Below are 16,048 nucleotides of genomic sequence, written 5' to 3'. Positions count from 1 at the left end.
CTAAGATTTAGCTTCTCACAAGAAGAACACGGCTTTGTAAAAACTAGAGATTTTTAGGAATGATTGTAATGTGAGGAAGGGAAAACAGTATCAGCAGCACTCTCTACTGGTACTCCCACCCTCATGTGACGGCTGTGAGGATGCTTTACGTATTTCGTCTTTCAAGTCTGGTACTAGGATCAGGTTTGGGTAACAGAAGTGGCAAGGAGAGGTGCTTCCAGTTGAGGAGAAAAATTCAAAGTCTGCTACCTCAGCACCACAGGAGAAACCAGGAGCTGTATCTGCAGGCAGCACTGGGCCAGCTGTCACATCCATAGGAATGAAGGACAGCTATCAAAATCAATCAAAAACATGGAAGCGGACAGTGAGTTTTTACTAGCAAGCTTCACTGCAAAGCAGACACATGGATATGTTTGAATCCAACAGGAGATGAAACAACAACAAAAAAATTATCATCTTCTCCCGCCCCTGTCCCAGCTAGAATGGCCAGGAGCAGCTGAGACACCCTGAGGGCTTCCTCACCAGTGTGTGGGCTGTTCTCACTACAGCCATGTTCAGTAGAGACACTTCCTCTTGTTGTTATGTTTTCCTCCACCAGGAAAATACAAACCAGAGAGCCTTTAGATGTAGCATTTGCTTTTGTTCCCTTCATGTTTTGAAGCAACTGATCCCTGGGGTCCATTTGAACACTCTTTTCCCCATGATCATTTGTGAGGAAAAAAAAAAAAAAAGAAAGAAAATCTGACCTATAGTGAAGTGTTTGTTGGCTTTGGACTGTTCTCCATGAGGCGATGTTCAAACACTTTGCTATCTCTGAATGGATCCACATGATTCCTAGCAAATCAAATTGAAATCCCAAACAGAAGGTTGACAGACACTTTTCTCAGGTTTTGTCCTCACTGGAAAATAGATTCCTCAACCTCAGCTTCTTGCTTGCTTGCTTCCTTTCTTCTTTCCTTCTTTCTCTTTCTTTCTCTTTCCCTTTTTTAACTTTAATGCTCAGAAAAGGTGCCAGTTGGATTGACATATCTTCAGGCTGTCGTTCTCTCCCTGGAGAGTGAAGGTAGGGCTGGCCTGTGACAGAACAAGTCACTCCCCTGGATCTGCCAAGCTGACAGATCCTGTTGCAGCAGGGCTATTGTTAAGGGGTGGTTGGGCTTTTCAGCTTTAGCCTGTTTCTGGAAATGATGAAAAAGAAAAAGAAAAAGAAAAAGAAAAAGAAAAAGAAAAAGAAAAAGAAAAAGAAAAAGAAAAAGAAAAAGAAAAAGAAAAAGAAAAAGAAAAAGAAAAAGAAAAAGAAAAAGAAAAAGAAAAAGAAAAAAAAAGAAAAAAGTGCTAGCTGCAGGGTTTGTTTCGTTTTGTTTTGTTTTTCTTGTAAGTCACCTGCACAGCTTGCTCATTTTCTATGTGAAACAAAAGTGGCAAGCACAGCACATGGTGTGGATGTGCCACTGGGATCCTCTGGCCAAGCCCAAGGTGAAGACGTGGCAGCACCAGCAGCAGGGCCACCAGGGGCCTCAGGGGCGACGGGGCACAGGTGACAGTCGGGGAAGCTGGAGGAGGTACCCAGGTAGCACTGCTCTTCACGACCGACATCTACATCTTGCAGGACTATCACTCAGAAGGGAAGTGAAACCTGCTGAACATTGTTTGGGACACAAAGGAAAGACAAAAGAGCTCAAAAGATGTTCAAAACAACAGATTATTTTGTGGCTCTGAAATATTATCCCTCTTTTTGTTTTACTGAGCCACAACCAGCTGAAGACTCAAGAGGTTTACAGTGTCTCAGGACAAGGCTCTGGGCCCTCTCTGCCTCTGGGAGAGGTTAAACAGTGTCATGTTAAACAGTGGTTAAACAGTGTTTAAGTTAGGGCTCTGCACCTGCCACCAGCTGCCAGTGAGCACAACATGGACAGGTTCCCATGCAATATCTTGGATGTTATATATTATTTGCTGTGCATATAAACCATGTTGGGGTGTGTTTGTAAGACTGCGTGTAAATGAGGAGGTGCATTATGTAGTCTATTTTTACATTGTTTAATTGGCTGCAAATATGGATGTATCATGGAAGTATTTTTTTATCGAACTGGTACAAGACAGAAACACATGGCATTGTGTGTCCTGCAAACCTTTTAAATATACTATAAAACAAACATAAGCATCATAACCTCATGTCATCAAATACAGTGGTGGTGCTAGGAAAAAGTGCCAGAAAGCTTCAAACTGAAGATTTATTTTGTTTTGTTTTTCTTTTATGTTTCATGAATGCTGCCCCCAAAATATTTTTTTCCTGCATGGTATTTTGAGTGTCATCACGTGATGAAAAAGTATAATTGTAATCTATATCTTGCACTTCTTAACCTGTAGAAGTGTCCTTAGTTAGAGGAATTCATAATTTATGAATAAATGACAGCTTCAAAGGTCAGAATAAAAAATTTGCACACCTCATGGAAAACTGGAGTTAAAGTTTAAATAAGAATATACAAACCGCTATTTCCCAATTTGAACATCTGTACTATTGATACCCCCAGCACTTGCTGAAAGAAAGAAGCAGGTGTGTTTTTTATGAAACTTTTCTAAAGAAGTAAGATTTTTAAATGACCACAGTTCATTTTATCTTTGATTTTCATCTGGATTTTTTAACACTGTAGAGAAGAAGTGGTCTAGAAATGATCATGTAAATCTTTCTTTTGTCCTGTCAAGATAAGCCCAGTGAATGTGGTTTTGAAAGACAAGCAGCTCTCAGTTTTGCAAGCCTTATCATTAGGCATTCTTTCTTACAAGCAGGAAGATGAAAATAGTGATAGTAAATAAGACTCAAAGTGAGTAAGGGTTGCAAAATTGGATCCTTGGCTGCATGGAGACACTTAGATATATTAGGGCAAAATCACTATGAGTGTAAAATCAATGAATTCATACTAAGACACGTTAATCCTGAGTTTAATGTGGCTTTAATTTACTGCAGTTTAATCCTCCTCATTTTCACTTTCTGCTAGGAACTTGTACTTTGAAATGTGAAAATTGTCATATTGCCAAAGTGCTTTGACACTGTGTTCCAATAAGCTTGTCAAATGTAAAACTTAAGTCTGTAAGATTAATTTCACTGTAATCTTGAAGGTAGCTATTTTGAAATGCATTTTGGAAGACTCTAATGTGGTAGCATGAAATAACAGAATGATTTTGTGTCCTATTTGGCAAGTGGCTTTCACTCCAGAAGGCAGTCTCTTGGGACACTTTCTATGCAGTAAACTACTTTTTTTGGGTAACAAAATCTGTAGGTGTACCTTCACTAGGGCCTGGAAATTAGAGTTACTAGGAAGGAGGTAACTAGAATACGCATAACTCACAGACAATTACTGTTTTCAGTAATCTGATATACTTTGTCCTATCCACACAGTGCTCAATTGTGCTACAATAAATACCAAATATTGAAGTAGAAAATTCTTTGCCAGGCAGAAGGAATCTGAATTTGAGCTGATGTGGAGTAGCAGATAATATGTGAAATTTCCCCCTGCCAGCCCCCTATCAAGATTAATTCAGTATCTGGTTTTGTGTAATCACTGTTTTTCCCTCTGCCTTTTTATTAGCATTATCCCTTGGTTTACAGTGAAAATATTGCTCCCAGCTGGTACAAAAAGCAATGCAGCCAAATCTTTTCCACAAAGTAAACATCTTGTCCAGGATATACCTATGAGGGACCCCGGTTTCACACTAAGAGCTTAGGCAGATCTTGATCTGTGTGGGCACATCAATCCGTCTAATTCTTTTCCTCAATAGATGAGTGTGAATCATCTTTTGACTGGTCAAGATTATAGTCATCTAATACTAACCATTCTGTTGAGCCTCAGCATACCTTTTCATCCATACATCCAACTTTAAAAGGATGTAACCTCAATTTTCCTAGTAATAACCTTGTTTCTGTTGTTCAACTGAGGCTCTTTGTTTGGCCATCTTGGTGACTGACTGGATGAGACTTTTGAATTTACAACTTCTTTCAGTATTCAGTCTTCATGCCCTGGACAAGTAAGGTACAAAAAGGAAGAAAAGGCTGATGGAGGTAAAAGACAAATCCATGGGTGGATGTTATATGACAAGCAAAGAGAATAAAATTGTCTTAAAAGCTTTGGTTTACATAGATGCTGAAATAGTCTTGGTATGTAGCAATCTGGAAGAGACTGTCTTTTTTACTTTTATCTTGACGTGATGAAGGAATCACAGAACAAAATCCCATAGAAGGGGACAAGTGGCAGACTTCAAATGATATGCATCTTAGACAATGGTTACATGTTGACCGTAAGTAAAATTTCAGAACTGGAAATGGTAGTGTCATACGCAACGTAAGTTTTATCAGGATTTACCTAACATTAAGCTTCTCACATGACAGTGACAATAAAACTTTAGACAACTTCGAGACTTAGAAAATTTATACCATGATTCATCTGGATTATGTACAGATCTTCCAAACTCCTATGCCTCTTCCACACAGTTATTGTTAAAATTCCACTATTTTTCCCTAGATGAAGACATATTAAACAGACACAGAAAAAAAAAAAAAAGGAACAAGTATTTCACATAAAATGACAAAAAATTGTAGACTCTAAAGCCCTTCTGCAGAATACTCTCAGAAAATAAGGAATTGTGCCTCCAGTCCACACACTTGAATAATTTTTCAAATATCCTCGTGTCCTCAAGACTTATTTTCAATAATTTAAAAAAGTGTTTTTAACGGTAGTTCTCGGGGGTGGAGGTGATGCCCCATGTCAGTATTTGCACTAACATCCTGGATTGCACATTCCATAGAAGATCATAAAGTGCTATGGCATGTTGTACTTTTTTGATTTAATTTTGAACTTCTTCAACCTTTTGGCTATTATTTTTATTATTCTTATTTTTACCTTGTAGCTCCTATATTCTTGTAATGACACATAAGAAGGTGCTTAAAGGTCTTCTTAAAAGTAGCATTGCAGAGCGCATAACAAGCGGGGTTGATGGTGCTGTTGATATAACAGAGCCAGTAACCTATGGTCCATACAGTGCCAGGGATGCAGGATGCGCAGAAGCTGTTGATGAGCACCATCACGTTGTATGGGGTCCAGGTGATGATAAAGGCCAGGAGAATGGCTAAAATAGTCCTTGTCACTTTTTTCTCTCTAGAAGGAGGTGGTTTCTTTTTGGCTGGCTGTTTTGTCATCTTGACAATTTTCCGGGCTACACTATTCTGCTTCTCGTCCCCATTGGCACCTACGATCTCCACAGCAGTGTTGATGGGGGCACAGCAGTCTCCCTTTTGGGACTTGGTGACTATCCTGATGCATGTCAGCTTGGAGTTCTCCACTTTGAGATGGTCTTGGGAGGCAGAAGCCTGGCTAGCATCTTTGGCAGCTTCATCCTCTTTCATGTTGGAAGCGACCACGCTGACAGAGGTGGAGTCATTGGAGCTCTCCTTCTCCTCCCCTTGAACACAGTTTTCCATCGCAGTGTCTCCAGTGGTTTTTCCATTCTGAATTTTGCTGTGCTCCAACCCATCCCCACTGGTCGGGATGTTGTTATTGTTTGGTTTCACTATTTTGCCTTGGACAAGGCTTGGGGAAACTGTATCTTGGTTTTGGGCAGCTTCCTTTTTCCCTTTCTTTATCCGACTCTTACTGGCTCGAGAGATTTGCCAGTAAAGGACAGTCATGATGATAACAGGCAAATAGAAGGCTGCAATGGCAGTTCCAAAAGTGACGGCAGCATTGGAAAAAAACTGGATGTAGCAATCCCCATCTGGGACAGTCCTCCCTCCCACAATGAACTGCCAGAAGAGAATTGCAGGGGCCCACAGGATGAAGGAGAGCACCCATGCAGCTGCGATCATCATGCCTGCCATCTTCGTGGTCCGCTTGACAGGATATGTTAGAGGCTTGGTGACACAAAAGTATCTGTCAAAGCTGATAATGAGGAGGTTCATTACAGAGGCATTGCTGACCACATAGTCAAGAGCCAGCCAGAGGTCGCACACCACAGGCCCTAAGGGCCAGTAGCCTATCACAGTGTAGAGGGTATAGAGGTTCATAGAAAAGATGCCAATGATCAAGTCAGCGCAGGCCAAGCTGAACAGGAAATAATTGTTGACAGTCTGTAGATGCCTGTTGACTTTGATTGACACCATGACCAGGATGTTCCCAATTATGGTGACAAGACTGAGAGACCCTGCTACCAGGACAATGAAGACCACCTCCACAGTTTTATAGGGGCTCTCCAGAGCCATCACATTTTCATTGGAAGAGTTTATGTATGTTGAGTTATTCATTTCCGTACAGCTAACAGGTTACTCAGTTATCACTTAAGCCTGCGGAGGAAAGAAAACAAAACAGATACCATCATTAAATTAGTCCCTTTGTCTTTAGGAAATGGATCACAGAAAAACCTTTTTCAAAAGAGTTTAAATATAGAAGGTGTGTATAGAAGAACCAGTTCAGCTTTGGCTAATTCAAACACCTTGCAACATATAATATCCACTTCGGTATAATATAACAATAGGATACCTCTAAATATGTGACAAAGACACAACATTTGAACCCAGATCTAGATTTCTAAATGCTCAGATGCATTTTTCTCTTTGTCCTATTATAAAAACAATAATGCCTTGAAAATTTTGGAACTGGGCCCGCATATTAATTTATTTCTTACCAACAAAATAGTTCACATTGCTCATTTCAAACCCTATTCTCAATGAAAAAATCCAGTCCTAAGTGTATGCCATTCTTACAATCCAAGGTGAAGATGTGATTTACCAGGAGTCAAATCCCACAAAGGTGACTTATGTTTCCATATTTCCTTCATGGTCCACCTGTGTACGCTTCTGTGAGGGTTATGGAACAAGTTTGTGTCAAGTCTCCCTCTAATTTTCTAGCACTGCAGTTACTCTTTTTGTCAACACTTGCAAAGATTTTGGCACTACATCAATCTAAAGTTATTAGTGTGCCAATAAACAAAAAAAGAGTAGGACTGTTGAAGTCAATAGAATTAGAAAACTTACCTCAGTTGAGCACCTGGCTATTAAAGTTAGATGTGTGCAATTTTTCAGTGAGATTAAATTGGTGTTTTTATATTTTCCTGACTAATTGTACCTGGAAAAAGGGTAATTGTTTGGTGGGGTTTTTTTTAACATGATGAGATTATCTCTTGATGCTTACTTGCTTGTATTTCCGACATTTTTTTTCAAATCACACTATTTTTAACCTGTATCATATAAAGCTATGACAAAAGGTATGAAATGGATAGCACGATAACAAAACAAATAAAAATCTGTTCTGCTTATACACAGCAATTATTTTTGTGCTCCATATAGCCTAGTGGTAGTACTCAATAAATAATAATTAAACTACTAGCAATATATATTTGATAGAAGACTAAGAAAAAGAGAACATGCTTTTGCCTTAAGGATATATACAATCCTTTTGTGCATCCCCTGGAAGTCACCAGAATGCACTGAAATTGTAGTCAGTCTCTGAGCACTCATTATTTATAAACTATGCTCAAGGGATTATTGAGGCATGAAGGCCAGATGTGACAGAGAAGTTAGACTGTTTCTAATTGGAATATTCTCCTTTTTTTTCCCCACCCATAAGGCATCACTTATTCAAGACAAAGCTTCTAAAATTGGGGTGCAATCAAAGGAAGACAAAAAATTCAGTTATGCTTGGCTCTTCCATACATCAGGGACTAAGGAATCTTTCCTTATCTTCTGTCACTGACCTGCTGATGCACAGATATATACAATCCATGTCACTTCAACAGAGCAATGCATTTTCACTGTCATTTCATCACTGCATTTTTTCTTTCAGATGCAAAAGGAAGATGACGATTCAGAATGTCAGCACAACAGCAAAAACCCTTCTGACCTCTAAGAAAAATAGGCAAGCCTGTCTCTGTGGAAAAGTAAAAGTGCTATACCAGGGTAAAGGTTTTCTGACTGAAGAAACTTTGTAATCTTACAAATATATACTTGAAGAAATACAACTGTCAGAAGGTGGGGCTCATGCATTTGACTTTGCTTTCAAAACCAGCTAGAATTTGTTTGCCAATTTCATGTTGAAGTGAACACATGGATAAGTAGAGGAACATAAGGCTAGACAGACATTTTTTTCCTACTGTCTATTCACAGGTACATCCCTAAAATCCTTGGGATCAGGTTCAAGAGAACAAAACTGTGAGGAAGAATGTTTTAATTAAATATGTACTTTGTACAGCAAGAGTAGGCTGAAAAGAACAGAACAGAATTTATGCTCAGTGCAAAAAATAGACAGGAGAATAGCCCAGACATCTTTAATATATAGAGCTGTCATTTCAGCAATTCGCTGTGTGTTTTTTTACCCAAAGCCCCACAGCTGAGCAGCTGGCTACACAGCTAGATGTGTAAGATATCAGTTTTTTGGGACAAGCTAAGAACTTCTCCCAAGCAAAATTGTTTATGAACATTCTTGACAGAATGCATATTTGATGAAAAGACAAAATAACTCACAGACTTGTATCGATTTCAAGAAAAATTTCAGCTGAAAGAGTTTGTGATCCAGGGCTCTGCAGCTACCTCTGGTGACAGAGAGTGAGAGGGGTAGTAAGAAGGGAAAAGAATGAGGATCAGAGCTGAAAAAAATCATACTTTATGATAAGAAAACAGGTGTTTCTCTACAAATTCATTTTGACAAAAGGTTCAGAGGTTTTGCTTTCATACCACTGAAGAATTAGAATTAATTTTAAAACCTTAAAACTTGTCAAACCAAATAATCATCTCCCACCTAAATTTATTCCTAAGTCTCTCCAGCTGATTTTTTTGTCCAGTTCCTGTGGATATATTGGTAATTCAGTAAATATTCCCTTGATTTTATTACTTCCAGTGCAAGGAGCTGTATGAGAGCTAAAAGCTAAATTTACTTGTTAGGAATAAGATTTCACTGCCGACTTTTGAATGGAAGCAAACCAGAGGAGTCCCTCTCCCAGTGATCTCTCTTTGCACATAACTTTCCTGCCATGAGAAGGCTGGTAGTTCTGGACTGCAAATTACATTGACAGTTACAGCTTTATTAGTTATGGAGAAACTTGCCTGCTACCACTTACTCCAGTAAAATCTTCCTTTGCTTGCATCAGTATGATTGTAAAGTGAACGATGTCTTGTTCTGTGTGCTGCTGAGAAGGTACAGGGCTGGAAAACATTTGGTTTCAAATGACATATATTATCACTGTTAATATTACTACCACTACATGAGCAGAGAGAGGGGTGTCCATGCTTCCGAACCCAAGACCCCCTGAGATCTGCTGGACTCTTTCCTACTGGCTCCAGTAGGGTTTGAATCAGGCCCTAAGTGAGGTTTCTTATGGTGGCTGCTTGGTCCTTTGGTACAGGACTGCCTGTGGACTACTTTTGTTTCTGTCATGCCATGAAGCCCATCCCTCTCACTGAAGATGCAGTTGTTATGGCAACAGATGTTATTTATTAGGCAATCTACAGGCCAGAGGCATTGCAAGGTAATATGACCTCCTGTTTGAGAAGTACCAGATCTTGTTCTTGAACAAACAGAGCTTTCCTCTTCAAGCCCACGTGTGTTTGTATGAGTTGCACAATATGGCACTGATTCCCATGGGCTACCATAATTTATCCGTGTATACTAAGTGCATTCTTGCTAAACAGAGAATACCCAGAGAAGGCAAGAAATTTCTCTTGTGACTTGAAAACCAACCAAGATCATTTTCTGAAATATATTTTAAAATATATATGACTTTGTGGAATGCAAACACCATAATCACTACATGGAAAATATCCAGAGCCAAGAAAACCACATGAAAATAATTCATTGTTTGATTTTTTTATATGTAGTTAAGAAAAATTTCTAGTACAGTAGTTTCTCCCCTCTAAAGAATTCATAGTGCTGAAAATCATTCCCTTCCCTACGCTTGACTAGACAAGAGTTTGGGACAGAAGTAGGGGATTTGCTGGGCAACATGGTACATGCAGTTTTGGCCTGGTGTGATGCCAGGGGTTTTTGCAGTGAGTCATAGTCAGGCAAAGGGTGTGGATCAGTTTACCTGGACTCCCATTACCACTTCAAGGGGAAATGTTGCCCAGGCTGGCACAGGCTGGAACAAACCTTCACAGAGCATGCTGGCAGCAGCGGTCTGTTTTTCTTTCCTTCATTTACTTCCCTGACAGGTGCTCGTAGCAGTGAAACAGAGGTTGGATGGATGAAGTCTGCAAGTTAGTTGACTGTAAAAGGGAACCATGGGGAGTGTGAGGAAAGAAAATTATGCCATTCAGGGTATTCATCCAGTTCCATTGCAGACCATGAGGAGGAGGCTTGCAGAAACAGAAGGGCAAGGAGAAGGGACAAAGACTGCGTGTCACCCTTAGGATCATGAAGCTCAAACGGGAGGTATGTAGGGTACTGCTGACTGTGCTTTTCACTTTTCCTGACAGGAGTCCATCCCTTTGGTGCAGATGAATCTTGTAGCAATCACTGGAATTTTAAATTTAGAATATATCTCCAACATCTGTCACAAAACAGACTACGGAAATACTGTGCATATTGAAAAAAAAATGGCTGATACGTCATGCCTGTCAAACTTTGTTAGAGAAACCCTTCCTCTGTATTGTGCATATTGCCAAGTTAAATATCACATGGCTTCTTTGAATCCTCTGAAGCCATATAAAGAACATGAAAGAAGAAACAAGCAATCCGTACCTGAAAGTTATATTTGTGATTTAAATGGGATTACCCAGGAACCTATGGGCAACGCTACTTTGAGCATTTTTCGGCATTCAGCTCTCAAACAAAAGAAAAATATATATTTTTTAACTTCTCTTTGATTCAGTTCCTCTCCAGTCCAAAACTATGTAAAGTAGATTTTATTTTTGCTGTAGCAATAATAGATTTTTTTTTCTGAAAATATTTTGATCCTGAACTGCACTGGTTTTGATTCTAAATTCCTTCCTAGCACCATTTAAAACCACACTGTAAAAAAAAAAAAAAAAAAAAGAGAGAGAGAGAAAAAAAAAGAGAGAAAAAAACCTCTAAGTCCATGACAAATATACTGGGCATGTTAGTCAGAATTTATTACAGATTTCAAGAGACACTATAGATCTAGTCTGGACTTTTGATTTCAGAAAATTCCCAAATAACAGAAGACTAAAATCTTCAACACACGGGTCATCTTCTGCAATCCATTAAAAACTAAAGAAATCTTTACAAAGTGTTACTGCCTCAGTGTGGTACATTCTTCTCATTTGCATGCACTTTTGTTTTTCTCAGTCAATACATGTCTTACAAAAAAAGATACTCTGTGAGCCTGCCTCAATCTACTTTTCCCCATCTCATTACGAAGGGTATCTAAGGGCAAAATAAACAATTTCTGCACATATCTTGAAACAACAAGTAGATCAGAGTTGTAGAACATTAACTAAAGCAGACTAACGCTGTTCCACTAACAATGACTGAAATAAAACAAAAATAAAAATAGCCAAGAGCAGCAGGGAACTGTACATGTGTAGGTGACAGTGTATGGCACCAACACTGTTGCTTCAGTCCTAGTGTTAGGGTCTGAGGATTTGTACAATTATTAACTACATATTGGTCACTGCTGTTCTAACAGGCTGAAACTGGTAAATATAGGCCATGAGACCTATTGTATTCAAAATCATAGAATCATATAGTTATCCAGGTTGGAAAAAATTATCAAGTCCAAACATAAACCTAACACTGCCAAGTCTACCACTAAGCCATGTCCCTAAGTGCCACATCTACACATCTTTTAAACACCTCCAGTGATGGTGACTTCACCACTTCCCTGGGCAGTCTGTTCCAATGCCTGACAACCCTTTCAGAGAAGGGATTTTTCCTAATATCCGATCTAATCCTGCCTTGGTGCAACTTGAGACCACTTCCTCTTGTCCTATCACTTGTTACTTGGGAGAAGAGACCAACACCCTCCATGCTCCACCTAGTCCAAAGATGAGGAGAAAGCTGAGGTACTTAATACCTACTTTGCCTCAGTTTTTACCAGTAAGACAAGTGGCCCTCAGGACAACTCATGTCTGGAGGTGGTTGACAGAGATAGGAACCCAAATAGGCCCCTTGTATTCCAGGAGGAAATAGTTGGTGATTTACTGAGCCATCTGGATCCTCACAAGTCAATGGGACCAGATGGGATCCATCCTAGGGTGATGAGGGAGCTAGCAGAAGAACTTGCCAAGCCTCTCTCCATCATCTTCCAACAGTCCTGGCTCACTGGGGAGGTCCCATATGATTGGAAATTGGCCAATGTTACCACAGTCCACAAAAAGGGCTGCAAAGCTGACCCTGGCAACTACAGGCCTGTCAGCCTGACCTCAGTGTCTGGCAGGGTTATGGAGCAGATCATCCTGAATGGAACCACACAGCACCTTCAGGATGGACAAGGGATCAGACCCAGCCAGCATGGGTTTAGGAGAGGCAGGTCCTGTCTGACCAACCTGATCTCCTTTTATGATCAGGTAACTCACCTGGTGGATGAGGGGAAAGCTGTGGATGTGGTCTATCTGGACTTCAGCAAGGCCTTTGACACTGTCTCCCATAATATACTCCTGCAAAAGCTGGTAGCCCATGGCTTGGACAAGTGTACTCTACGCTGGGTTAAGAACTGGCTGGAGGGCCGGGCCCAGAGAGTGCTGGTGAATGGGGCTGCATCTAGCTGGCGGCCAGTCACTAGTGGTGTTCCCCAGGGGTCGGTGTTGGGTCCAGTCCTATTTAACATCTTTATTGACGATTTAGATGAAGGGATTGAGACCATCATCAGCAAATTTGCTGATGACACCAAGTTAGGAGGGAGTGTCGACCTGCTGGAAGGCAGGAGGGCTCTGCAGAGGGATCTGGACAGACTGGAAAAATGGGCTGATTCCAATGGCATGAAGTTCAATAAGGCCAAGTGCCGGGTGCTGCACTTTGGTCACAACAACCCCCTGCAGCGCTACAGGCTGGGTGCAGAGTGGCTGGAGAGCAGTCAGACAGAAAGGGACCTGGGGGTACTAATTGACAGGAAGCTCAACATGAGCCATTAGTGTGCCCGGGTGGCCAAGAAGGCCAATGGTATCCTGTCCTGTATCAAAAATAGCGTGGTCAGCAGGACAAGGGAAGTGATCCTTCCCCTGTACTCTGCATTGGTGAGGCCACACCTGGAGTATTGTGTTCAGTTCTGGGCCCCTCAGTTCAGGAAAGACATTGAAGTGCTGGAGCGAGTCCAGAGAAGAGCAACAAGACTGGTGAAGGGACTTGAGCATAAGACCTATGGGGAGAGGCTGAGGGAGCTGGGGTTGTTTAGTCTAGAGAAGAGGAGGCTTAGAGGTGACCTCATCACTCTCTATAACTACCTGAAGGGAAGTTATAGCCAGGTGGGGATTGGTCTCTTCTCCCAGGCAGTTAGCAATAGGACAAGGGGGCATGGGCTTAAACTCTGCCAGGGGAAATTTAGGCTGGATATTAGAAAGAAATTCTTTACAGAGAGAGTGGTCAGGCATTGGAATGGCCTTCCCAGGGAGGTGGTGGACTCGCCGTCCCTGGAGGTTTTTAAACTGAGATTGGACATGGCACTTAGTGCCATGATCTAATAAACGGACTAGAGTTGGACCAAGGGTTGGACTCGATGATCTCTGAGGTCTTTTCCAACCCAGTCGATTCTGTGATTCTGTGATATGCTACAACCTCCTTTCAGGTAGCTGTAGACAGCGATAAGGTCTCCCCTCAGCCTCCTTTTCTCCAGGCTGAATAGCCCCAGCTCCCTCAACTGCTCCTCATCAGACTTGTGCTTCAGATGCCCCAGCAGCTTCATCACCCTCCTCTGAACTCGGCCCAGCACCTCAGTGTCTTTCTTGTAGTGAGGGGCCCAAAACTGAACACAGGATTCGAGGTGGGGCCTCACCAGCACCAAGTACAGGGGGACGATCACTTCCCTAGTCCTGCTGACCACACCATTTCTGATACAAACTTATGTAAGGAAAAGTATAGACGGTATAGACGAAAAAAGCACAATCTGTCTAGTTTCAGGAAATAACTAAAAAGAAGCAGTTTTTCCTCAAAGGTCTGGATATTATGTGTTTCTACTGTATTGGTACTATTGTTTTACTATTACTATGTTTATGCTGATAGTCACCTGCTGGTACTAGGTCACTTAATGTTATCTTTCTGTAAGTATAGTTTGGCTGAAGACTTCTCTTTGTTTTACAGCATCTGTTTAATCAAAAGAGAATTTGAATATGGTCTTTGGGCAGCTGACATCATTCTGAGTTAAATTCTACATCTCAATGCATTGCGCAAACCTGAAAAATATGCTTAATAGGCATGGTTTTATGTAACTGGTTTTGATTCACAAAAAGGGATTTTTACCTCCTGGACTAGACAAAATAACTTCATTCATATGCCTCCCTATTCTTGCTTTGATTTCATGTAAATAATCCTCAGTCCCAAAACAGTGAGCAAATAACCAAGTCTCTTGGTGAAGTTACGGCAAGGCTTTTCTCTGCACTCTGATGGAACCATATGAGTGCCCATATGGTAAATGTGACTGAATACAATGGTCCATATAATTCCTTCTGAGTCATACCTGCAATACTGCACACCTTAGCTTGTCAGAGGTGCTTACACACTGGAGGGAATTTGCAGAATGGCAATTGAAAGACAGGGGGTTTCACTACTAAATTATAGGCAAAGTTAATAGTCCAGGACACTTTTGCTGAGGAAAACTAGAACAGAATAGCATTTTTTTTTCCCTTTTTCTTTTGGATAAGCTGTGAAGTGGGGTGTCTGGAAATCTAGTTACAACAATGAAAAGGATTTTATAACCCAGAAATCAGAGAATAAAGTAATTTTTGGTCTATGGAGTATGAAAGGCAAAATGGAGCTCTTATTGGAACATCCCACAGTTCTCTCTGGAGGGCTGAGTTAAATGGATAGGATCTCCATCTAGAGGCACAGAAAGGCAGCTACCACAAAAAACAGTCATTTCCAGCAGCAGTTTGACTTCAATGTATGTTGAAATTTAGATGCTAACTTATCTCTCAGGTGAAGGAGGCCTACATTTTATTACAATTTACATTTTACTGTGATGAAGGGTCAGAGTTTTAATTTAATGAAGTTCTGAAATCATTAGAGTTAGATTTTCTTCTAGCAAACGACCTGAAAACTGAGGTACAATTAGACCAGGTTAGCCACTGCACAGACAGTCCTGAGCATGCCTACTGCCACCAGTATTCTTCAGTTGTCACTTTGGGCATGATCCAACTTAATGTGTTGTTTCAGAGTATGTTGAAAATGGGTCAGAAGAGTGGCTGGTGTCATCAAAAAGAGGCAAAACTAGGATCAAGCCCATGCCACAAACACATTTCATCAGTGGACCTATGCTGATTCCCACTAGGCTACCGAGAAAAGAGAAATCTAAGTGACAGATTTCAGTTTTCCCTCCTTGCACTGCACCACTGTTGCTGGAAGTTGACTGAAGCTCCTCATATGAGTCAATCCCAACAAGGCAAGTTTTATCTAACTACCTTCTTCAAGCACTTTAGATAAAATACTCATACCAGAACTCAGACTAAAATTATACTTATCTTCAGCCCTGAAAAAGGTTCCCTCAGCAGAAGAGTTATTTAAGCTTCTGTTAAGATGGAATCAAAGATCATTAGATTCAAGGATATAATCCCTGAAGGAACAGGGCCGTGATAGGTAAGTACTCCCCCTGCAGCCCAGCACAAATTGGAGTCACAGTACTTCATTATCCTTGTAACAGATATCACGCCTGTGCTATTAAACAGAAAAACCTTCTGGCAGCTACTCAAAGTCCCTGGGTGACAAGTGGTAAAGCTATGGAAAGAGTAGTGGGTTCAGAAGGCTGACTGAAACCAGTTTACAGTATGTTCTGAATACCTGAAGCCAATGAATAACAGAAATGCATCTCTGCGTTTCTTATTTAAAACATTTACAGGTAGACCTAAAACAAACAAACAAACAAACAAACCAAAAAACCCCAGCAACAACAACAACAATAACAA

General features: G+C 40.7%; 1 protein-coding gene across 1 annotated transcript; it reads right to left on the bottom strand.

Annotated features, from left to right (window-relative positions):
* Window positions 1–4,891: 4,891 nt before the first annotated feature.
* On the bottom strand, window positions 4,892–6,292 carry CHRM2 (cholinergic receptor muscarinic 2; the record flags this gene model as incomplete). The annotated part of the gene is made up of 1 exon (XM_082066411.1): window positions 4,892–6,292. One exon carries the CDS (start codon window positions 6,290–6,292, stop codon window positions 4,892–4,894), a length of 1,401 nt encoding a protein of 466 aa, XP_081922537.1.
* Between the last annotated feature and the right edge of the window lie 9,756 nt (window positions 6,293–16,048).

Source organism: Streptopelia decaocto (genome assembly GCF_964273445.1).
Source record: "Streptopelia decaocto genome assembly, chromosome: 1".
NCBI lineage: Eukaryota > Metazoa > Chordata > Aves > Columbiformes > Columbidae > Streptopelia > Streptopelia decaocto.
The sequence above is the reverse complement of the archived record's forward strand: the minus strand, read 5'-3'. Positions and strand labels throughout refer to the sequence as shown.